Source organism: Myxocyprinus asiaticus, chromosome 4, assembly GCF_019703515.2.
Source record: "Myxocyprinus asiaticus isolate MX2 ecotype Aquarium Trade chromosome 4, UBuf_Myxa_2, whole genome shotgun sequence".
In the NCBI taxonomy this organism is placed as follows: domain Eukaryota; kingdom Metazoa; phylum Chordata; class Actinopteri; order Cypriniformes; family Catostomidae; genus Myxocyprinus; species Myxocyprinus asiaticus.
In genome coordinates this window covers 21,644,090-21,669,920 of record NC_059347.1, presented here as the reverse complement: position 1 = coordinate 21,669,920, position 25,831 = coordinate 21,644,090, and the positions used below count along the sequence as shown (strand labels likewise).

At 37.2% G+C, this 25,831-nt stretch overlaps 1 protein-coding gene across 4 annotated transcripts; it reads left to right on the top strand.

Annotated features, from left to right (window-relative positions):
* The first annotated feature begins 8,293 nt into the window (after window positions 1–8,293).
* Window positions 8,294–25,588, top strand: slc14a2 (solute carrier family 14 member 2). Of its 4 annotated transcripts, none has more exons than XM_051696035.1 (10): window positions 8,294–8,351; window positions 18,661–18,732; window positions 18,898–19,084; window positions 19,767–19,956; window positions 20,036–20,164; window positions 21,350–21,542; window positions 22,658–22,805; window positions 22,897–23,031; window positions 23,162–23,211; window positions 23,492–25,588. In XM_051696035.1, the coding sequence occupies exons 3-10, from the start codon at window positions 18,913–18,915 to the stop codon at window positions 23,831–23,833; spliced, it is 1,359 nt and encodes a 452-aa protein (XP_051551995.1). In that variant the 5' UTR covers window positions 8,294–8,351; window positions 18,661–18,732; window positions 18,898–18,912; the 3' UTR covers window positions 23,834–25,588. The 4 variants fall into 4 exon arrangements, with proteins under 4 accessions (XP_051551995.1, XP_051551993.1, XP_051551994.1 ...); XM_051696033.1 differs by lacking the exon at window positions 8,294–8,351 and adding an exon at window positions 17,930–18,202; XM_051696034.1 differs by lacking the exons at window positions 8,294–8,351; window positions 18,661–18,732 and adding an exon at window positions 17,930–18,202.
* Window positions 25,589–25,831: the final 243 nt, after the last annotated feature.

Sequence of the window (25,831 nt, the reverse complement as noted above, 5' to 3'; positions counted from 1 at the left end):
CCTTTTGGAAAGGAGACTGCAGAACCTCTGAACCAGAACGAAAAAATTCTGTTTTTGCTCAGAACGAACCGAAATGAAAAAACATTTAGTTTTTAGTCCCTGCTTGGGATAGTAGTAAATTATCAATAAAGCTTCATATAATAAAACAAAATACAACAAAAAAAATACAAAATATTGCTTTCACTATGTCATCTTTTCCCCACAAGATGGCAAAGTATGTTATTATTATTATTGTAAACCTTGCTGTGTGAGTTATGGCACAGAACATTCACTCCCTTTTGAGAATTCACTGGCTATGTTCCATAGCAGCTGGAAGCCATCACAAACTCCAATTACTGCCTGTCTGTGTCAACATCTGGAAACCACTTCTGCTCCTTTGGCTGTCTGCATCCTAGTGTGAGTGAGGCAGTTGGCCATATATAGCCAACCTATTGTATATGGAATGTGGGCAAGTAGATGTCTTTCAACTCGCCCTTGACACTGGCGAATGACCTGACAGATTCATCGAAGATGATACATTTACTGGATTTTAGAATGGGTGTTGATCGGGGCTGAAGAGCCACAGGTGTTTATCCAAACAACATAAATATTCAGCCTAGGTTGCAAAAATTGTAATCTTTTGGGAACTGCCACCTGTGGTTTATGTAATCTTCAGGACTTGACCTTAAAGAACTTATCCATTCTAGTCTCAGTTTAAAGCATTCCCATCACTAAATCTAGCATGATTTTCTAAGGCTCCCAATTTAGACTTTTAATTAATGTGCTTTATAGTCAAAGAATCACTTTACATAAATCCTGCTTGTTTTACATGTAAAACATCTAACAGGTTCTTTGAAAATGTGTACATCACGATCCATCAGAATTGTTCCCTCAGGTTTGTTCCATTTTTGCCTCATTCTGTGTGCTGCACTGCATGGGTAATGTTGTGTGTTATTGACTTGGTTGGTCATGAAACTATTGATGGAATTGTTACCACTCTGAATTTTAATGCAAAGGCAGAAATTTGCCCATGCAAATAAAACCTGCCCAGTCAGGGTTATTCATTCTCCAATACTGGCAGCTCAACTTTCCTGTATGCAATTTTGGGCAATTCATACTGCAAGTGTCCGCACAGGTTGACTAACGTTCTGCACTGTAGCAATCTGTCACACCAACTGGAGGAATTCACATTTTGATGTGCTCTTCCATTTTGCAGACATGACAAAAGTGTATATTATTGGAAGAAATGCATGTTTTCTTTATTTCATGATGCATACGTATTCTGTTAGAAATTAGGCAGTGTAGTTTACCCCACACATGTTTTCAATTGAGTTACAGTATCTTTGAAGATTTTGTGCACAGACAATCTGGAGTCTGACATTTTCTTTGATTAATTGATTTTCAGCATGAGTCACACTTGAGAAATATTTGATTGGTTAATAAGACCAGTGCATGCTCAAAAACACAGATGAGCAAGTCTGTTAATTATGAATTAACCACAGTCACCTATTGTTTGCAAACTGTAATTGTCTGGACTGAATATGTTGCATTTCAAATGCTCTCAAAGCTGAACTTCCATATGGAAAGCTCATCAAGTTGCCTGCCAAACTTTCTCTTAAAAAATGAAAACTTGAATTCCTGTTATGGCGTGTCATGATGTATCAAGTTCAATTGACTCTGGCTGCATTAAAAAACACAGATGGAGAGATGAATGGTCTTATAGTACTTTTCTTCTGAGGCATCACTGGCATGAGACTCTGAGACTACAGGCAAAAATATATATAACTCATTAAATAGGCATACTTTTGAAAATAATTCATTAATAGGCTTTAATCAGGACCATCTGTAGTCAAGAATAAATACAAGAAACCTATCAGCTTTGAAGAAGCAATGCCCTCACAAAAAATAAATTGCAATGGATCTTAATGTTTTTCAAATAGGAGGTTTATTTATTTATTTAAACTTTTTATGACATTTAAACAAAATCATGAGTAAGAGAGCTGTTCTACTTAATATCAACATGCTTGCAGGCACAAGGCTGTATTCCTCCCTTGGTATGGCTTAATTTGACATGAAAACACAAAAATGCGTTGCATGATCATAGCAGTAAAAGTGAAACTCTCCTGGCCTCTGGTGTTCACAAATGGATCCAAAATTCCCTGTAAAAAGCTTTTACATTTAGCCTACCTTGGGGTGGAGCTGTTCTCTTTTTAAAAGAAAACTAAGACAAAATCTTCCATGAAATCAACCAAATTCTGCACTGAAATTTGAGCAATCTGAGGATTCTGTTTTACTGGCAATCATTCCCACAGGTACTGTAGGTACCCAAGGAACAACATTGCAGTAGATTCTTACTGCAGTTGTGATTCATCCAAGGAAACAAACAATTTTGGCCTATGCAACTTTTTTCACCTTAGCCCTTTTAGACCCTGCATCAATTTTTTCATACCCATTCCCAATTGTATGTCCACATCACTTTTCAGTCTTGTTTTCTGTTTTTTGTCATGTGGTGCCACTCAAAAGGATTGTAAAATTGGATGCTGTCATACTATCAGTCACATGAAAAATTGTAGCTTTTTGAAAAATAAATATATACATAAATCTTACTTTGAAATGAAGCACGGTGGCCTGTGACACAAGGCAGAAATATATGACATAATTTGAGCCGTTGTATACACACCCTTAAACTACATAAATAGCTTAATGCTTTGACAGTTTTAAGGGGAAGCTGAAAGAGGACGTTAGTAAGACAAGTCATAATATCATATGTTACATTATACTTACGGAATATTTAAAAAACAAAGAGGTACATTGACAGTGAAAATAAAGGTATACCAAAAAGTGGAATACTACTGCAGAACTAATAATATTCAGTAATAATCCTTCAACAAATTTTGTCCAGTCATTACTGAAACTGAGACAGATTAACTTTAGACCATGACAAAAGTTATCAAATGCTTCTTATTCTCTAGCAACTCTCAAGAAACATCTAAAGACGCATCTCTTCCGTGAGCAATTAACCCAATCCTACTAATGCACCACTGTAACTATCTTCTTTCTTCTTCTTAAAATAAATAATAATAAAAAAATGTGTTCGCTGTCTCTCACCTTCCTTTCTTCTCTGAGCAATTTGAAACTTTGTATTGCAGTCTACATAATATTGCCTAGTACTGAAAGGATAAATCGCTTTCTTCATTTGTTCCTTTGGATAAAGTGTCTGCTAAATTAATACATGTGAATGTAAATTTATATTTTGTTCTTGAAACCATTCACAGTCTCTCTTAGCAACACTTATGTTTTGAAATTTATCTTGGTGTCTCTTTAGAAACAAAAGTTGTGGGTGTGATTTAAAAAAAAAAAAAAAAAAAACCTAAGCTGGTCAGTGATCAAAAAAAGGTTGCAGGTTTGAATGTCAGAGAGGTTGATCCAAGAGCCTCAGCTTTGTACCCATGAGAAAATTACATAACCTCATTTATCTCTAGGGGATTGTCCTTGTAGTAAGTATACATGCTTGACCGCATAATCACTGCTTGCTGTGGTAGTTTCTTTGTTTGCTATGTTTGTGAAATTTTAAACGATTTTAACTGTTTTTCTTGTTACAGTTATAATTACCTAGTCTTAACTCCTAACAATAAAATTTAAAATCAATAGTGTAATTACAGCAATTACTCTACAAATATTTAGTACTGATTATATTTTTCTTAAAACACAACAACCTGAATTTTATTTAAGATTTTCAAAAAATAACTTTTAAAAAATCCACAAGTATAATTATCTGAATGTTGCTACTGTATAGACCCAATGTCCATTGTATTCTATTTAATGGTTAATGATTCTAATTATCTTATTCTAATTATTATTTTTATTTTATTTTTTTCAAAAAGTTTTAAGCTAGTACCTCTGTCAGTGGGCATACATGCATTAAAAAAAAATAAAAAAAAAATACGATTTACGCATTTCAATTTCATAAAAAATTCCATTACATTTAATTGAGCAATCTTTAATAAAATAAAATAAGTATTTTAAGTTTTATATTTAATTTTGTTAAAGATTACACAATTCAATTTGAAGGAATTTTGTTCTGAAATTGAAATCTAAAAATGGGCTTGAATATTTTTTTGAGTGTCCCCATCTACAGTATATGGATATAGCTTTGTTACATTATTTAGCCACTTATGAAGCCACTGAAATGGAAATGACCCATACACGATTGTTATATTTTGTTTTAAATTATTATGCCAAAAAATGACAATACCAAACATACCATGTTTTTATTTTATTTTTTATTATAGTAGAAGCCATGGATGAATGATATGAGAGAATCAATATATTTATTTTCTGTATCAAAAAGAAGACAAAGACAGCTGAACACAAGAGGATTCCCTTACAGCATAGGGTACAACTAGTAGTATGTAAATGTAAATTACTCTCAAGCGCTCTCTTGTGCTGGTGGGTAAAATATAAACATGTATTAATGAAAGAGTTAATGAAAGGCTACAGCATTTTGTACATTTGCATAACATAACATCTGTTCTGTGATCAATAAACAACATTCAAAAATTGAGGCAAAATTCAAACAAAGCTGCTTACTTGCTTGTAGGAATATTTGAGTTCCATGACACTCTTACTTTATGGCAAAGATAGAATGAAGTCAAATCACATGCTTGTTTGAGCTGAATCAGTTTTTCAACACAGCCAACTGTAAGGAAACCAGGTAGATACCCTTTGTGGCAAGGCGCCCAAGATTCAACCAGTGCCACCCCTGGCCACGACAATTAGACCTGATGCCTATTAATCAACGAGGGAGACACAGGGATAAAAGCCAGCAAGAGAAACAGTTGGATGAGAAGTTGGTGAGGAAATGTATCGTGAGCTCGCTGATAAATGTGAACGTGCTTGTTTGTGACCTCACTCACACATTCTTTCTGTTTTCACAGGCAGCGACTATGAGGAAGTAGACTTCATCCCGCTGGCATTCGTCTTACTCGAAGACTGAGAGACAGCAAGCTCAAATCGTGGCAGCTAGTAGCGGCACTTCCGGTGGCAAGCTCAGCTGCCGCTGACTTTTTAAGGCAACTGCCGCGGTTTGTGGCAGCTGCCTCTGAACTTCTATGGCAGCTGCCGCGGCTTGTAGCAGATGCCACTGACCTTCTACGGCAGCTACCGTCGTTTGTGGCAGCTGCCGCAGCTTGTAACAGATGCCACAGACCTTCTACGGCAGCTGCCACGGCTTGTAGCAGATGCCACTAACCTTCTACGGCAGCTACCGCGGTTTGTGGCAGCTGCCGCAGCTTGAAGCAGATGCCACTGCTCTTCTACGGCAGCTGCCACGGCTTGTAGCAGATGCCACTAACCTTCTACGGCAGCTACCGCGGTTTGTGGCAGCTGCCGCAGCTTGTAGTAGATGCCACTGATCTTCTACGGCAGCTGCCGCTGTTTGTGGCACTGCCGCGGCTCGTAGCAGATGCCACTGGCCGTCTACGCCAGCTGCCGCTGTTTGTGGCTGCTGTCAATGAGCTTCCGGTATTTGTGGGAGATGCCACTGACTTTCCTCGGACGCTGCCGCTGTTTGTGGTAGGGATATTGGGGGTTAGGTGCACCGACATGGCATGTTCATGCGCGGCTTTCGTTGCGGACCGGACAAGGACAATGGTAATTTCATGAATTACTTATAATAAATTATCCCCAACATGGAGACAGGATCGGGATCTAACAGCAAATGATAATGTGTACTTTTCTTCACTTCAGACAGGTGAGCTGTTACACACAAATTCAGTTTATAAGCTGCAGTCAAATCATTTGTTACAAAGCAGCCATCCTCAGATTCAGTCTTGAGCTCAATCACAGCTGTTTTGGGATATTCTTTTACTGTTCGTAATAGTCTGATCCGCTTAGGCTACTTAAGTCTACTAAAGTGCGTATGGGTGCGTTCCCATAACTACATATACATGGCCTCTCTGATCATTAAAGTATCAAAATATAGCAACAAGTAGACAATGAAAACACATTTTATTGTATAGTAAGTTGCTGTAGTTAGAAAAGTTATTACACATGGACAGAATTTTCAGTGTTTTCACCTGCATCAGCATCTATTCTCCTGGACTATTTAAAGGGTCGTTCACCTCTGGCCACTGAATTTTTTAACACATTCATGTCCATAACAGAAACATCTTTGCTCACAAGAAGGGACTATCCTACTGATTTTACAAATGGTTCACAATGTCTTAAAAGTGAATTGGTGGTAAGAAAGAAAAGATGTTTGTTTAACTAAATTTTTGGTACACAATAGCCTATTAGAATACATTGTTTGCTCTCAAGCAGACTTATTCCATTGGATCAGTTACTTTCAATGCATTATCAATGCAACATTCTCAGTGATGATGACAGAACAATGTCTGTGCTACATTAATTTTAAGAACTCACTGTAGGGGACTTGCAAGCAATTATGATAAAATATGAACAGTAGTATTTTGATTGTATCGTACCTATAATACAATATGATCATATTAAAAATAATTTACTGTTAATTCTTAGTATTATTTCAGAACTTTTATTGCTATTATTTACAGTATATGATTCCAACATGCTTGTACACAATATTACAAACATCTTCATCACCACAACTAATTTGAGGAGAGCTACTTTTTTTCCAAGAAACTATTTGTCCTAAATGTCAAATTGCTGTTCATAGATTACATTGTGATTCACATGCATTAAAAATTCACCAGAATGCAGGAAATTACACTGGCGGCCAAAAGTTTGGAATAATGTACAGATTTTGCTGTTTCGGAAGGAAACTGGTACTTTAATTCAAAAAAGTGGCATTCAACTGATCACAAAGTATAGTCAGGACATTACTGATGTAAAAAACAGCACCAACACTATTTGAAAAAAGTCATTTTTTATCAAATCTAGACATGCCCCATTTCCAGCAGCCATCACTCCAACACCTTATCCTTGAGTATTCATGCTAAATTGCTAATTTGGTACTAGAAAATCACTTGCCATAATATCAAACACAGTTGAAAGCTATTTGGTTCATTAAATGAAGCTTAACATTGTCTTTGTGTTTGTATGCAATAGACTGGCATGTCTTAAAGTCAATATTAGGTCAAAAATGGCAAAAAAAAAAAAAAAAAAAAAAAAATAGCTTTCTCTAGAAGTCAGTCATTCATTGTTTTGAGGAATGAAGGCTATACAATGCTTGAAATTGCCAAAAAACTGAAGATTTCATACAAAGGTGTACACTACAGTCTTCAAAGACAAAGGACAACTGGCTCTAACAAGGACAGAAAGAGATGTGGAAGGCCAGATGTACAACTAAACAAGAGGATCAGTACATCAGAGTCTCTAGTTTGAGAAATAGACGCCTCACATGTCCTCAGCTGACAGCTTCATTGAATTCTACCTGCTCAACACCAGTTTTATGTACAACAGTAAAGAGAAGACTCAGGGGTGCAGGCCTTATGGGAAGAATTGTAAAGAAAAAGCCACTTTTGAAACAGAAAAAGAAAAGATTAGAGTGGACAAAGAAACACAGACATTGGACAACAGATAATTGGAAAAGAGTGTTATGGATCTTAACCCCATTGAGCTTTTCTGGGATCAGCTAGACTGTAAGGTGCGTGAGAAGTACTCGACAAGACAGCCACATCTATGGCAAGTGCTACAGGAAGTGTGGGGTGAAATGTCACCTGAGTATCTGGACAAACTGACAGCTAGAATGCCAAGGATCTGCAAAGCTGTCAGTGCTGCATGTGGAGGATTTTTTGATGAGAACTCTTTGAAGTAATTTTTCATGTTATTAATGTCCTGACTATACATTGTGATCAGTTGATTGCTACTTTGGTGAATAAAAGTACCAATTTCTTTCCATAAGAGCAAAATCTGTACATTATTCCAAACTTTTTGCCTTTCGCCCCGTCTGCCGGCAGGTCATCCCTGCCTACCTGGATGAGGGAGGGGACAAGGGGAGGGAAACAATAACAAAAAAACATGGTACATACACACTGTAACGGTGCCGGTACCAAATTAAGATAATATAAATAAAACTTAAAAAGAGAGGGAAAGGCCAATGCGGAGTGGCAGCTTGAGAGAGAGGAGAGAGAGAGAAAAAATAAATTAAAAAAATTAAAATGTACTCACCGGTTCTCTGATGCGCCGTGAAAATGCAGTGTAATATTACTGTGATTACTTGTCTTTTAAATTCTATTACTTCTCAGTGTTTAAATCATGATCATATTAGGGGATCTACATTAATGCTATGCCCTTTCCTTTTTCAACCTTGACATTATTATTATGCTGTTGTTTTTTTCAGACCCTGATCAGCACAACACTAGCAGGTCGGCCACAACCTGCAGCACCATCTACAGGTACATTATCTACAGAGTGCAAAATGACAGGGTGTGAGAGGCTTTAGGCCTTGTTGCTGTTATGTGGAGTACAGTTAGGATAAAACAGGAACCAGGAAAAGTGGATGACTTCACTCTTTAAATTAATTCAATTAACTGACCATGACTCAATGGAAAGCAATACTGATACTGGGTGGATTATCCTTTTCAAATACAGTAAACTGTACTTAAATTGAAGCTATTATCAAAACTGTGATTTACAGTTTTGCGCATCTCAGGCTAACCAGTTTTGTTATTTTTTTAGCAGTAATTTCAAGTAGGTCTCCTCCAAGCTTGCTAGTTTCAAGTGGTACAGAATCATGATGCTACAGTTTTAAATGGAACTAGGACAAGAGCACACACCACTTCTATATGAAGTTCCTGCTTTGGCTTCCAGTTAGTCGGAGTATATAGCCTATTTTAAGATCTTAATATCTGTCTTTAAGTCATGCACTTTCCCCCATTAGCCAGTTGATATGCCAAAATATGTTTCTTGTAGAGCCCTCAGATCCAGAGACTTACTGATCACAATGACAACACATCAAATCAAAATCAAAATCAAAATCAAATCAAATCACTTTATTGTCACACAGCCATATACACAAGTGCAATGGTGTGTGAAATTCTTGGGTGCAGTTCCGATCAACATAGCAGTCGTGACAGTGATGAGACATATACCAGTTTACAATAACATCAAATTAACACAACACAATTGAAACATCTGATATACACATAATTACACTCAACAATATACAAATAATAACATACACTGTACAGTATAAAATATGCACTATATAGATACACATTATTCAATAAAAATAAAAAATAAAAATATATAAAAAAGTATATATAGTAGTAAATATAGAATGTACAGTATTGTACTGTATTGACATTCAGGCTGTCGGTTGATAGTCAGTTGTTAAGAGAGAATATAATATAATAATAATATAATTTATGACAGTCCAGTGTGAGATATAAGAGTAAAGGTAATAAAGTGCAGCGCTGATGTATATTGATTGTGAGAGATCAAGAGTTCAGAAGTCTGATTGCTTGGGGGAAGAAGCTATCATGGAGTCGGCTGGTGTGGGTCCTGATGCTGCGATACCGCCTGCCTGATGGTAGCAGTGAGAACAGCCCATGGCTCGGGTGGCTTGAGTCTCTGATGATCCTCCGAGCTTTTTTCACACACCGCCTTGTATATATTTCCTGGAGGGAGGGAAGCTCACCTCCGATGATGTGTCTGGCAGTTCGCACCACCCTTTGCAGTGCTTTGCGGTTGTGGGCGGTGCTATTGCCGTACCAGGCGGAGATGCAGCCAGTCAGGCTGCTCTCTACAGTGCAGGTGTAGAACCGTGTGAGGATGTGGCGGTTCATTCCAAACTTCCTCAGCCGTCTCAGGAAGAAGAGGCGCTGATGAGCCTTCTTCACAACGACTTCAGTGTGGATGGACCATGTGAGTTCCTCAGTGATGTGGACACCCAGGAACTTGAAGCTGCTGACTCTCTCCACCGGTGCTCCATTGATGGTGATGGGACTGTGTTCTCTGTCTTTTCTTCTGAAGTCCACCACAAGCTCCTTTGTCTTACTGACGTTGAGGGAGAGGTTGTGCTCCTGACACCAGTGTGTCAGAGTGTGCACCTCCTCTCTGTAGGCTGTTTCATCATTGTCAGTGATCAGACCTACCACCGTCGTGTCATCAGCAAACTTAATGATGGCATTGGAGCTATGTGTTGCCACACAGTCATGTGTGTACAGGGAATACAGTAGTGGGCTGAGAACACAGCCCTGTGGGGCTCCAGTGTTGAGGGTCAGTGAGGAGGAGATGCTGCTGCCTATTCTAACCACCTGGCATCTGCTTGACAGGAAGTCCAGGATCCAGCTGCACAGCGAGCTGTTTAAGCCCAGAGCCCGGAGTTTCTCATCTAGCTTGGAGGGCACTATGGTGTTGAATGCTGAGCTGTAGTCTACAAACAGCATTCTCACATAAGTGTTCTTTTTTTCCAGGTGGGAGAGAGCAGTGTGTATTGTAGATGCAATGGCATCATCAATGGAGCGGTTGTTGCGGTAAGCAAACAGCAGCGGGTCAAGAGAGGGAGGCAGCACAGAGCAGATGTAATCTCTGATTAGATCTCTCAAAGCATTTGCTGATAATGGGGGTCAGAGCAACAGGACGCCAGTCATTTAAACAAGTTATGGGCGGTGGGCGGTGCCCATCATCAGACCAACTGGGCACCGCCTTCTGCATTTTTGTACTCTAACTCTTTTTTTTTCTTTTTTTTTTTCTTTTTATTAACATTTGTTATTGATTCAACCATTAAATATATACATAGCAGAACACACGTATACAGAATCAATATACAACACCCACTACCCCATCCAAAATTCCTGCATCTTAACACATCCCCAAAAGACATGGGTTGTGTCTCCATCTTCTAATTGACATCGCCAGCAGGTGGGTGTATCTTTAAGACCAAGCCTATGCAGTCTAGAGGGGCCCAATAGACTCTATGTAAAATCTTAAATTGCATGAGGCAAACCCTTGCATCTCTGGATGCAGATTTGTCATTTTTTAGAATCCCAGCCCACTGTCTCTCCAAATTTAGATCTTTCTCCCATAATTAGTTAAAGTTAAAGTTCCGTCTCCCATACTCTGAATTAGTAGGGAGTAATACACAGATGCCTCGTGACCTTTTCCAAAAGCAGTAATCACCTCTCCCAGAGTATCTGCCGCTTTAGGAGGGTGTAAACCACTCCCAAAAACAGTACAGAGCAGGTGACGCAGCTGTAAATACTTATAGAACTGAGATCTAGGAATCCCAAAAAGTTGAACCAAATTTTGAAAGGATCTCAACACTCCATTCTCATACAGGTCACCGAGTGTAGTAACCCCCCTCCCAATCCACTCTGACCAGCAAAAAGGGGACTTGTTGATGCATAGTTTGGGGTTCAGCCATATGCTCGAGGCAAAATTTAAATAAATGTCAGAATTAAACAGTCTGGACACTTTAGTCCATACCGAGTTCAAGTGCGAGATAACGGGATGTACTTTAGCTTCTCCGATTAATTTGATAGAAAGGCTCTGCAGTGGCGAAATAGGGGCAAGAACTTCCTGTTCTATACAGAACCAGGGAGGGGCTCTCTCAGGTGGAAGCGACCAATGAGCCAAATGTCTGAGACCGAATGCATAATAATAAAACAAAATCTTGGGTAGGCCTAGCCCACCTTTGTCAATCGGCCTATATAACTGATTGAAATGTAATCTGGGGCGCTTACCACTCCAAATGAAAGACTTCGCTATGCTCTCAAATTGCTTGAAATAAGAGAGGGGGACATCTACAGGGAGAGACTGCAGTAAGTAATTGAATTTTGGAATACAATTCATTTTAATAACATTAACCTTCCCAATCATAGATAAATGTAATGAAGCCCACCTGCCCACATCGCTCGAAAACCGTTTTATTAAGGGGTCAAAATTCACTCTAACTAAATCACACAAATTTGCTGGAAATAAAATACCCAAATACTTAATGCCCTGTTTGGGTCACTGGAAAGCGCCCGGCTGGAAAGCCATTACTGGGCAGTACGCTGTCAGAGCCAAAGCTTCAGATTTAGATCAATTGACTCTATATCCTGAAAACTTAGAAAAGGAATTAATAATTCTGTGGAGGCAAGGCATAGATCTACTGGGGTCAGAGACAAATAATAGAATATCTGCGTAAAGCAAGAGTTTATGCGCCATACCTCCCGTCACCACTCCTGGAAAATCTTCCCTTCTTATCACGGCTGCTAATGGTTCCAGGGCAAGACAGAACAATAATGGGGAAAGAGGGCAACCCTGCCGGGTGCCCCTATCCAAAGTAAAATAATCTGAAATTAGTCCATTTGTTTGTACCGCCGCTACTGGGTGTCTATAAAGTAACTTAATCCATCCAATAACCGTACTCCCGAACCCGTATATTTCCAAAACCTTAAAAAGATAATCCCATTCTACCATGTCAAACGGCTTTTCGGCATCAAGTGAGATGGCAGCGACCGGAGATTGATCATTCGCCACTGACCACATGATATTGACGAGACGCCTAATGTTATCAGAAGAATAAACCCCACCTGATCTAAATGTATAAGTGAAGTCATAACTTTACTTACTCGATTAGCCAAAATTTTTGACAAAATTTGTACATCTTACTGGATCAGGGAAATTGGACAGTAACTTTTACACTCGCTTGGATCTTTGTCATTTTTAAGAATCAGATTGATCTGGGCTTGTGTCATGGTTGGAGGAAGTTTTCCATTCTTTAATGACTCCGTATAAACTTCTAACAAAAGTGGAGCCAATTCTGTAGCATAGGATCTAAAAAATTCTGCGGCAAAACCATCTGATAACCTCCAAGGTTATCTCAGAATCAAGACAATTTCTTTGCTCAGTCGTCAGTTTAGGAAGATCTAATGGTTCCACAAAATTTCTAATATCTTCATCATTAGACGAAGACGTGGAACTATAAAGATCAATATAGAATTCTTTAAAAGCATTATTAATATCAATGGCTGAGGTAAATATTTCACCACCAGCAGATTTCACTGAGGGAATCTTAGAAAAAACTCTCTCTGCTTTATATATCTAGCCAAAAGCTTCCCTGCTTTGTCCCCCAACTCAAAGTATGACTGTCTTGCCCTGAATAACCAAAACTCCATCTTCCGCGACAAAATAGTATTATACCTGTATTTCAATCTAGTCAATTCTCTGAGGGCATCAGATGACATTTGGCGCTTCAGCTCTGCCTCTGCACTTTTAATATTCCCTTCCAACTCCACGAGTTCTCGTGCTTTGGATTTTTTGGTGAATGAGGCATATTGTATGATCCGACCCCTAAGAACCGCCTTAAGTGCCTCCCAAGCCACGCCCACAGAGGATACTGAGGACCAGTTGGTCTCCACATAAACAATGATTTCAGTCTTTAACATTTGTTGGAATTCAGGATTTTGCAACAGGGATACATTAAAGCGGCAACTATATGATTTCTTTTTCTCTGTATATGGCAACACCTCTAAACTCACCAGGGTGTGATCTGAGACTAAAATGTTTCCAATTGAGCAATCAATAACAGATGAAATGAGGGACTTAGATATCAAAAATAAATCTATTCTAGAATAAATCTTATGGACTGATGAAAAAAATGTATAGTCCCTACCAGATGGGTTCAAAAGTCGCCAAATATCCGCAAGACCAAGATTTTACACATCCTGTGAAGCATCAGTGTTGCTCTAGGGGGCTTGCACACTTTTGCTTCACTATGATCAAGGACTGAGTCCATCAAAAGATTAAAGTCTCCTCCCAATATTATATCATGAGGGGTGCCAGCGGTTTGCAACATCCCTTCAAGATCTATAAAAAAGCCCTGATCATCAGCGTTAGGCACATAAATATTAGCCAAAATCAACCTTTGCCCCTGAATTTCTGCTAAAACAATAATGACTCTCCCTAATTTATCTTTAATCTGTTTGAGACATTTGAATTGTAGATGTTTATTAATCAATATAATGACTCCCTTGCTTTTACTTGAGCCAGCACTAAAGAAAACATGTCCAACCCATATCTTCCCAAATTTTTCAGCTTCCTGCGAGGAGAGATGTGTTTCTTGAAGAAACACTATATCATATTTCTTACGTTTAAGAAAAGAAATAACCTTCCTTCTTTTTATGGGGTGCCCCAACCCAATTACATTCCATGTGGAGAGAGATAGTACACTCATATTAACATTTGACATTTTGATATAATAAAAATAAATAAATTGTGTGTCAAAAACAAGATTGTACAGACCACATTCCCCATTAATGCAACAATCAAACCCCAAACATCCCCCTGAACAAAACAAACAGAAAAAAGAAAAATGTGCGCGTTAACTCCGCGCACGACAGCGCCAACCGGCGACAATCCCTCTAAACTCAAAAGGTCCATGTACGCCTACAAGAGCCCCAGCGACAACTTTGCCATCGGATTGCTCAAGTCCGGTGCTTCTGCTCAAATTTTGTAAGGCAAAATTACATAACAGAAAATACTTTGTAAAACAGACCCCAGCCAACAGGCAGAAATTCATTCACAGAACTGTCTCGAAGGTGTGTTCCTCCACAAAATAAACTCCAGCTGATATAAAGCCGTTCAGTTTTCTCGGACAGACAAACAATTGTTCAGTGAACTGGCTGTTATGAGTTCAGCGGATGATATAATCATTCCAATGTCCCGCAAAAATACTCAACAAAACAGACTCCAGCAGCAGGAGGAATAAGCACAAAGAACAAACTGATTTATCCACAGCTTTCCAAAGGAGTGATATTCAACAGAACAAGCTCCAGCCGATAGGCGGAGCCAGCACGAAAAACAAAGCCGGCATCCCGGTTCCTCGGATGATCAAGAACCAAACTAACTCGGAGGCCGCAAAAAAAATAAAAAATAAAAATAAACCATAACTTACTCAGCCCGTCAACTTTATAAAAGATATTTTCCCTTTGCTCCTCGCCTGGCGCAACACGAGATCTTTATTGGATGATCTCAGAAATTTGGCCAGAATGCATCGAGGCCTATCTCCCTCAGCAGATCTGTGAGCTGGGACTCTGTGAGCTCGCTCAATTTCCAGCTTCTGGCCTGTTATGTCGAGCAGACTCGGGAAGAGCTCGTTCAGGAATTTCACCATATCTCTGCCCTCTTCATGCTCAGGAATTCCAACAATTCGTATGTTATTCCTTCGGCTCATATTTTCAAAATATTCCAGTTTTTCCTAAATCTAAATCTGTTTTGGACGCAGGCAGATTAGCGGTTAATTCCCTTTCTGATGACTCAATATAATCGATTTGTTTTTCAACTTCTGTCACTCTTGTAAACAACTCAGAGAATTTTGTTTCCATCGCCATAATCGATCAACGTATTATAGCGAGATCCTCCAAGTCAGCAAGAACCTTCGTCAGCATCACCGACATGTTGGACAACTGACGCTGAATATTTTCTCCCGATGTGCTTCCCAAATCGTGTCTCCGGTCTGCAGTCCTGTCAGAGGCCTCAGCTTGAACACGTAAGTGTCTTTTAATGTCTCCAGAGTCTGAGAATTTTGACTTCTTTGCCATATTTACCTCAAAGAGCAAGTATGTAATTGGATGTATCGAATCTAACCAGATTATAACATGAAAATAATAAAAAACTAGCAAAGATCGCAGAGCTCGTGTCTCACACGTCTGCTTCTCGCATGGCGTCCCCCGATAATGTACTCTAACTCTTTAATATAATCTCTCTGGATCTGATGACAGAAACATCAATTGAGGTTTTTTAATCACTGGTTTAAACTCAACAAAGACTTTCAACCTTTTCTTTTGCATAATCCATAATATACATGATTCCCACTGTATTAAGAGATCTCAGTACAAATTTTCCAAAATATTACTTAATGGTTTTAATTGTGACTATCTTCTTTTAATGTTTTTATATACATTCACTGTCCATTTATCATAACTTTTTGTCTTATTACCTTCTTATATTTTACTGTAAAATACTATAACTTTCGATGTGTACAGGTTTGTTTTACTATGCATGTAAACCAGCACCCATTTGCTGACGTTTGCTCATGTCAATAAGCATCTGCTGTACTAGTGAATAATAATTCTAATGAGTTTCTGAAGTGTTTCTACAACTCCTGGATACGGCTAAATATCCTCACGACAGTCTGGTTGCTGCAATTTGGCCATCTCCTGCAGTATGTTTCCCACAATGCAGTAATCACAGGAGAAGGGGCTCACTATTGTCAAACCAATCTCCACTTGTGTCTGTGCTTTGTACGTGATATCTCACCACTTTATAATCATGCACATCCAACCACATTGACAATCAGACATGAAATATTTCACCAAGGCAGACATACATTATTTTGGTCTATTCTGTATTTTGTGTGTGTGTGTGTTAATTGTTTGGTGATGGATCACAATCATTATGATTGTTCTGATATGAAGCATGTCGCATGCTGGAGTAACAAATTTGTATAACATACTATGTGCCACCCTGTAAATATTATAATAGCACACATTATTCTTTGTTGCATTCACATGCTTGTTTTTCATTGTCTTTTATTACATATCTGTGTATCTTACAAGCATATCTAAATTTGTGAGCAAAGATGTTTCTGTTATGGACATGAATGGGTTAAAAAAGACAGTGGCCAGAGGTGAACGACCCTTTAAATAGTCCAGGAGAATAGATGCTGATGCAGGTGAGGGGAGAATGTTCACCCAGAAAGTCCCATAACACAATACCCCAAATAAATAATTAATAATGACACCAAATCTGCTGTCTGTGTTGCTGACAAAAAACACTGGAAATTCTGTCCATGTGTAATAACTTTTCCAACTACAGCAACTTACTATACAATAAAATGTGTTTTCATTGTCTACTTGTTGCTATATTTTGATACTTTAATGATCAGAGAGGCCATGTATATGTAGTTATGGGAACGCACCCATACGCACTTTAGTAGACTTAAGTAGCCTAAGCGGATCAGACTATTACGAACAGTAAAAGAATATCCCAAAACAGCTGTGATTGAGCTCAAGACTGAATCTGAGGATGGCTGCTTTGTAACAAATGATTTGACTGCAGCTTATAAACTGAATTTGTGTGTAACAGCTCACCTGTCTGAAGTGAAGAAAAGTACACATTATCATTTGCTGTTAGATCCCGATCCTGTCTCCATGTTGGGGATAATTTATTATAAGTAATTCATGAAATTACCATTGTCCTTGACCGGTCCGCAAGCCGCGCATGAACATGCCATGTCGGCACACCTAACCCCCAATAACCCCAAATCAGTGGCATCTCCCACAAATATGCACTGTACATAACAGATTGTATTAGATTTGCACTACCCATGTGTATGTGTGTATGTATGTGTATAATTTGTTTATATTTTTTTATTATGATCTATGTCTTGCTGCTGTTTTTGTATTGTTTTTGTATGGTTGTACACTGGAAGCTCCTGTCACCAAGACAAATTCCTTGTATGTGTAAGTATACTTGGCAATAAAGCTGATTCTGATTCTGATTCCATAGGTGAGGTTTAGAGAACACACACCCCTCCATGTTTAATCCTAATAAAAAGCACTATTAGTGATTAAAACACTGGCCTTTGCTGAAAGCTGGAAACAGAAGTTCAACTCAAATATGAAGACAGTTTATACATTGGTCTGCAGTTCTCCTGAATGACACAGTTACTTCTCACAAATGCACTTATGAACAGTACAGTTACAAATGGTCAGGACAACAGTGGTTCTTTTGTTTTGTTTTCTTCACAACTCAGCTAATTAGCAAACTGTGATCTGAGTTAAACCATGCTTGTTCTATACAATCTGCTTATTTTTATTTGTTTATTTTTTAGACAATTTTTTTGTTTGTTTTTTGAAGTTATTTAGTGATTGCATGTGAAAATGAATTTTTAACAGTTATTGATTTCCAACACAGTGGAAATTTCAGGACTTTGTGTGAACTAGAAGTCAGTATGTGGAATTTTTATGGCTTTTAACAGCTAATCAGATCTAAATAGCAGCTAAATCAGAGACAGAAACCTGCTTAAGCAACTCTATCAAAAAGGACTGAACTTCAAGGAATGCAGAGAGAATGAGAGAAAACTCTGTCATACATTTGCATCAGTGCTGCGCGAGTAGAGGAGGAGCACTGCATGCAGTACAGCACGATAAGAACTTTCTAGAGACTGGCTTTGTGTTACTTCATGGTTGCTGGTTTATGGAGCATATTGCCACTAAAACTGATCCCATTTATGCCTGGAACACAAAGTACTAAGGTAGATCTCTATTTCTTTCTCACAAAATAACAATCATCTGTCTAATTTAGTATGATGGTATTTCAAACTTCTTTAAACCTAAAAGTGCAAGCATATAAGGTACCTCTGAAAATTAATTAATTGCTATTTTTCAACACATTATACATTTCTGTTTTTTTTTTCTTCTAAAATATTGCTTTTATTTTCAATTTTATAGCTTGTAGAAACCAAGAAAACAACACTGAAAAGATAGGAAATGCTGTCTTTTTACTTTTAGATAAAGATTTTGAATTCACATGTCCTCAGTATTTGCAGGGACCTCCTTTAAAATATTTTTCACAAAAATTTGACAGACCATAGCTCCTATCCTCAGTCTCTTAAATGTTTGTATCCCTCAGGATACAAAAGCTTTTTTTTTAGGGTTAACAGCTTAATAAAGAATTAAATAATAAACAATATTTATCAATTTTATTTTGAAGGCTGTCCAGCTGAATATCCCACTTCTCTTCAAAACCTCTTCTTGTGAACATTCAAACACTCAACATACAAAGGTGTGATATTTTCATGGAAATGGGAAATCATACTCAAACCAGAGGAACATAAACAAGATTTTAGCCCACTCCAAATAATATCAATCCTAAAATTGTTTCACAAACTTTAATGTTTTTGATCAGTGCCACAAATTAATCAATGACATTCTCTATGAAATTGTTCAGGAGCTGCAACCACTCATGGAGAATCCAGTCACTGAAAAAACAGAGCAAAAGAAACAGCAGTACCTAGAGAAAAATGAGCAGCAGCGATCCGAGAGGCCACCTGCACATCAGAAGGTTAAAGCAAAACTCATCCAGTGGGTCTCTTACATTGCTGGAGACATGGCTGTGTTTGGTGAATGGATGAAAGGTACAATGTTAACCATTAGTCCTTAGTGAGGATCCAAATTTAGATCTTGAAGAAAAAACTGCTTATTTGCAGTGAATAATAAGTAGGAGTGTTACCTCCCTAAATGAGTAGAGTTAAGCCTGGTTCAAAGCCAACTAAAATGTTCAGTTTCCTTCACCACAATGATCAGGTGACATGACAGACTTCACAGCTGTCTTATTATAAAACACTGCATTGTTCAGTTGTTCTAAAATGCAACTATTCTAGTTACTCAAAGAGAAATCTGTTAGATGTGCATTTTGTTTTAGTTAATGTGCACTGCTGTTTTGTTTGTTTGTGTTTTAGTGCACATACTTCCTAAGAAGCTAAAAATATGATCCACACCCAAATTAAAACAATGCATTCTTACTAAGACAAAGGCTCAAACACATTTCTAAACATATCTGTTTATTTAGTTTATACATTCATGATCTAACGGCTCGATCTATTAATTTTCAGACAGATATATTTTCGCAATACCTGTAGATACCTAGCAAGCAAAAATTATACAGTTTTGCAAATGAGTAACAGTGTTATACAATTAGGCTTCTGTCATTTGGAATTACAGAAAAGTCTTGATTTATATTATGTATTTTTTCCCTTTTGTTTTTTAAATTTTTTTTTTTTTAAATAATTCTCCTACATCACACTTTACTCCATACAGGGCAGTTTATCTTGCTGCAGATTTTGGACTGGGTGCTGCGTGGGGCAGCTCAGGTGATGTTTGTGAATAACCCTCTCAGTGGACTGATCATCTTTGCTGGACTGATCCTCCAGAACAGATGGTGGGCACTAAATGGTTTTGTTGGCACATTGTTTGCTACAATCTCTGCCCTCATCCTCTGTCAAAACAGGTATTTATGTGGTGATATATAATGCATTGTGCTGTTCTAAATGTTGGAGCAAAGTCTCAGTTTATTATATTGTCCTCAGAGGTGCAATCGCAGCCGGCCTGTATGGATATAATGGAATCTTGGTTGGTCTTCTGATGGCAGTTTTCTCCAATGCAGGAGATTGGTATTGGTGGCTTCTTCTTCCCAACATATTTATGTCAATGGCATGGTGAGTCTAATAGGTTATCTTTGTTGTTACCTCATTTGCAGATTATTTATATCTTTGTATCTGTGCAGTATGTGTACTGAAAAAAAAAAAAAAAAGGATAAAAAATTGTAAGAATTCAGATTCTTCAAAATCAGATAAACGTTGAATCCTCAAGTAAAAGAATGTCATATGATTGCTCTGCATGGCCATGTTTTGTAACAGAAATACGTAAAAAAAAAATAAAAAAATAAAAGCGCCTACTTCAGTGTACTTTCTTAAAAAATGCAAAGAATGTACTTTTCGTGTTGTTATATAAGGACTAAATGGCTAATCTATAAATATTAGTTTAGAACTGCAAAATAGACAAATTGTAAAGGATATAAAACTCTCCAAGGCATTCAAATGTTTATTTCAAGAACAAAAATGTGAAAAGTCTACCAATTTCTGCAATCCTGTCTATGCAATTAAATTTAGATACATTGCATTATTTGCATTTAGTGATTTGTTTCACGACAGTAGGTCGAAAGTTCTGCTGCTGAAATTGGGCTGTGCTTACCGAAATTTGAACCATTCCAGTGTCTGAAACTGGAAGTGTTGTCGTCCAGTTTCTGCCGAAAAATTATCTAATGCAGTTAACAGAAATGCATCTATTACTAACTCTACCCCCAAACACAAACACAAACCCTAAACCTAACCGTCAGTGAAGTAAAAATGTAATCCTACAGAAAAATGCAACCTTCCCACTCACCATCGTTTATGTGAACATCATTACTTCTTGGTTTCCATGGGACCAGAACCCGTATACCCGGGGAGATTGCACATCTGCCGCACTATTAGTAGTGCCATAAGGAAAGGTAAACACATTTGAAGTGATGCAAAAATATCTGATGGGGGATGGTGCTAGTCAATAATTCAGCAGAATATGGATGATTTCAGGTGACCCACAAATTGAGAACCCACTGATCTAAAATTAATAGCTTGGTTTTCATCCACATATTTTTATGGTCATTTTGGGATATTTCATAAAAATTGCTGGATGGAAACACCAAGATGCAAATAAATCTCCAAAATGCACATAAAAAAAACGTATACCCTCGCTGGTAGCACTTTATTTTACAGTATGTGTACTTTCCTGGTACTATACAAGCATGGACTTACTAGTAAGTACCACTGCAGAAGATTAGCAATGTTTTGTTGTTTTTCTAGCCCCATATTGTCCAGTGCCTTGGCTTCCATCAATAGTCGGTGGGACCTGCCTGTTTTCACTCTGCCGTTTAACATCCTAGTGTGCCTACATATGGTGGCTACAGGCCACTACAATCACCACTTCCCTCAGGTTCTCATCCAGCCACGCACATCCTTGCCTAACATCACCTGGTCTGAGCTGGATTACGTTAAGGTAAATGTTTACCTGACCAAAATCAAGATTACAGAAGTTACAGGAGTTCCTAAATTTGCAGCTTGAAAAGCTACCAATCCCAAGAACAGGGAGAGAGAGTCATGAACTGTTCTATATTGAGGTCACATAATGAATAGAGCAGGTTGCTCAGAAAATGCTGTAAATGTCCCTGTGGAATTCCCAGTAAAGAGACAAGTATGAACTATGAAGACCAGGAGTCAAAGTTGATATTTAAATCAGTTGAGAGGGAGTTTACTGAAGACAAAGTTCTCTGCAATTCCAAAAGCAAAAGACAGAAAGAGAAAATGAGTTGAGGATCTAACCTTGAACAAACTTAGATTACAGAAACAACAGTTATTATAGGCATATGCAAATTAATTGGCATCATCTCTTACAAGTACGTGTAAATAGATCTGATAGGTGAACAGTACAGATAATTCTAGAAATCTTACAAACATGGTGTTCTGTTCAACTACGTGAATGTAATCATTCAAAGATTATATTTTTAAGACACTAAGTCAAGTTGGTAAGCAGAAATGTGTCAGAGGTAAGTCTTCTCTTTAGATAAACTGGCATCCAGTCCCTCTGACTTAGTCACATGTTTCTCAAAACTACAAACAATCCCTGCAATTACATCATTAGACAGAACACAACATTTCCCTCAAGGTTGAGTCAGGCCTCACCGGGACACAGGCCTTATCCAGCTGAAACAAACATGTCAATCAAACAATACTGTACTAGATATTAGTCTAACAATACTGTTAGACTAATACTTTAAATGCTAAGAATGTTTTTGTGTCAGTAATTAATGACCTAAAACTTAAACACAATAAAACTCTTACTTAAACTTAATAAATGCACATGATTAAAACACTTTGATTACCTTTTGATTATAACAATTGTTAGTGAATATATTCATCATCAATAGGCCAAAGAGACAGGGGTAAACCAGCCCCTTCACAGTCTATCAGGATATCCTACTTTTCTTCTTTTTTTTTTTTTGCATCACATTCAGTGCCACCTAGCATGAACCTAGTGATGGTCAATGCCACTTTGAATATTGAACAATAGGCAACCTAAAACCTATCTTTTATATTATATTTATTTCCACACAGCTCTTCCGCTCAATCCCTGTGGGTATCGGACAGGTATATGGATGTGACTATCCTTGGACTGGAGGGATATTCATGATTGCCTTGTTTATCTCCTCACCCTTAACATGTGTACATGCAACTATTGGATCAGCAGTTGGTATGGTCTCCGGTAAGATCCCAGACTACCTGAAGTGTATGCGAATATGAGCATTGAGAAATGTTAAGATTGATGACTAAGTAGCATTTACTGTGAATTTCAGGGCTTGCTCTCGCTGCACCATTTGAGAACATTTACTTTGGTCTGTGGGGTTATAACTGCGTTTTGGCTTGCATTGCAATTGGTGGGATGTTCTATGCTCTCTCATGGCAGACGCACCTTCTGGCTGTGGCCTGTGGTATGTTCTGTATGAGCTATTTCCTCTCCTTCCTGGTTTCAAAACAATAATTCATTATATAAAAACAATTTCCTGTATTTTTAGACAATTATGTGCAAATTACTTCAGTGGCTCTCTTGTTTTCCCTTAGCATTCTTCTGTGCATACCTTGGCTCGGCAATTGGAAATGTGATGTCTAATGTACGTATCTTACACCCAAACAATATACAAGACTTAAGCAACAGAATATCTGTTTGGTTTTACATGACATTATGGTATAATTCAATGATACTCAAATAATATTCCCAATGTAATCATTTTAATTTAAATAATGTATATTTACAGTATATATTAACATTAAGTTATTATAATTTAGAATAATTTAATAATAACAATAATCTATTAATTTATAGTATTATTATGTTTTCTAAATATATTCATATTCAAATAATAATTTAATGTTTCATATGGCATTTAACAGTTCGGACTCCCGGCATGCACCTGGCCCTTCTGTCTTTCTGCCCTCACTTTTCTTTTGATCACTACGGAGACAAAAAACATTTATAAACTGCCTCTTGCTAAAGTGACCTACCCTGAGAAAAACCTGATTTACTTCTGTAAGATGAAGGAAGAGGAGAGGGCTCAAGCATTAAAGAAACAACAAGAGGAGATGCAACAGAAAGACACAGAATCACAGCTGATGACAGAAGAGAAAATAAAGATTACAATGGAGAAGAAAGAGCAGGAGCATCAGGAGTTTTGCACTGTAGTGGTACAGCAAGAGAAAGATACCAGCAAAGAGAATGCAAGGGAAACATACTAGAGAGAGGAAACTCAGTGGCAATTAAACTAAATTTAACTTGTCTAAATTTCTCAAAACAGTCCTTAAAATTTCCCTTATTCAGTTCCCTATTGCTTCATATACAAAATGAATGTAAATGAAAAGGGTCATGACATAAGGAATACAATTTTCCATGATCTTTTGACATTTAAGCGGTCATTGTACACTAAAAACATGCAGTAAGTTTCAGAACACAAAACATCCTCCTCACTGCAAAAAGAGCATTTGTTGAAACCAAGCTACAAAAAGTCGACTCGTTCTCTACTTCCTCCACATTGTGATGTCACACTGTGGTAGACATTTGCATCTGACCACCTCCACAACAACACATCAAAGCCTACTTTTATCTTATCACTTCTGTAGACCACCCATATATATATATATATATATATATATATATATACACACACACACATACATACATACATACATACATACACACACACAACCGGTCAAAAGTTTTGAAACACTTGACTGAAACGTTTCTCATGATCTTAAAAATCTTTTGATCTGAAGGCGTATGCTTAATTGTTCGAAATTAGTTTTGTAGATAAAAATATAATTGTGCCACCATATTAATTTCTTTTATTATAAAACTAAAATGTAATTAAAAAAAAAAGTTTTTGAAATTGATGACTTGGACCAAATAATAAAGAAAAGCAGCCAATAAGTGCCCAGCATAGATGGGAACTCCTTCAATACTGTTTAAAAAGCATCCCAGGGTGATACCTCAAGAAGTTGGTTGAGAAAATGTCAAGAGTACATGTCTGCAAATTCTAGGCAAAGGGAGACTACTTTGAAGATGCTAAAATATAACACAGTTTTGATTTATTTTGGATTTTGTTTAGTCTCAACATAATTCCCATAGTTCCATTTATGTTATTCCATAGTTTTGATGGCTTTAATATTATTCTAAAATGTGAAAATAATAAAGAATGAGTGTTTCAAAACTTTTGACCGGTAGTGTATATAAAAGACCCCTGAATACACTCTTATATTCAGAACTCACAACTTCACTAACAAGACATGATCTAGTAAAAAATCTCAAATTAAATGTTTAAATATGCAGACAGAAAAAAAGGCATATCAAATTATTGCAGACGGTTTTTCGATAGCCAGCTAGCCATATTTTAGTCCGATCAGTGGTGGATGTGGTCAGATGTGCAGTTTCCTTAAATAGATGTAGCTCCTTAATCTGTAAATACCAACACAACACAAATAAAAAAAGATAGGAGATACTTTATTCTGGTGATTAGTTAGCCTATTTTAGCATTTTCAACATCTGTAATAAATGGAGTTGTCTCTTGTTTTTTAATGACTTTTATAAACTTCAATAAATATATATTTTTAACATAAAAAACATGTTTCATCAATATCTTCAGCACTATATTATACCCATGTCCATAATGCATGTAAATTTGTGATTTATTACTCTCATGGAAAACCACAGCATGTCCACCACCCCTTCAATGAGGTTGCGGTTAAGAAAAAGGAGTGTATCCAGGTGGTGTAAACAGGTTTAAATTCATAAAGTTATTGGGCACCTGCCATGTTTCAATGAGAAGAAGCATGTCCAGGTTTTTATCAGTAATTATGTTATAAATGGTGTTGTCTCTTGTTTTTTAATGACTTTTATAAACTTCATTAAATATATATTTTTAACATAAAAAACATGTTTCATCAATATCTTCAGCACTATATTATACCCATGTCCATAATGCATGTAAATGAATAAAAATGTGGTAACAATTTTAATAAAACAAACATTAATACATTATATAATTCTTAACATATATGTAATGTACAATAAAATGTATAAATGTTATTTTTATTCAAACTGTGATTAACATATTTTCATATTCATAACTGAATGTACATAAACTACTGATCTGTTAAGCATTGCACAGTATGTTTGTTAATGAAATACTAATGAAGTTTATTATAAAAAGTTACTATAGTTAACAAAACTAATCATGCACA

Coding starts and splice junctions, on each gene's coding strand:
- slc14a2 (XM_051696033.1), top strand. CDS start 18,131: ATGGTTGCTGGTTTATGGAGCATATTGCCACTAAAACTGATCCCATTT. Junction 19,085..19,766: donor GTTTGGTGAATGGATGAAAG/GTACAATGTTAA, acceptor TACTCCATACAG/GGCAGTTTATCTTGCTGCAG. Junction 20,165..21,349: donor ATATTTATGTCAATGGCATG/GTGAGTCTAATA, acceptor TTGTTTTTCTAG/CCCCATATTGTCCAGTGCCT.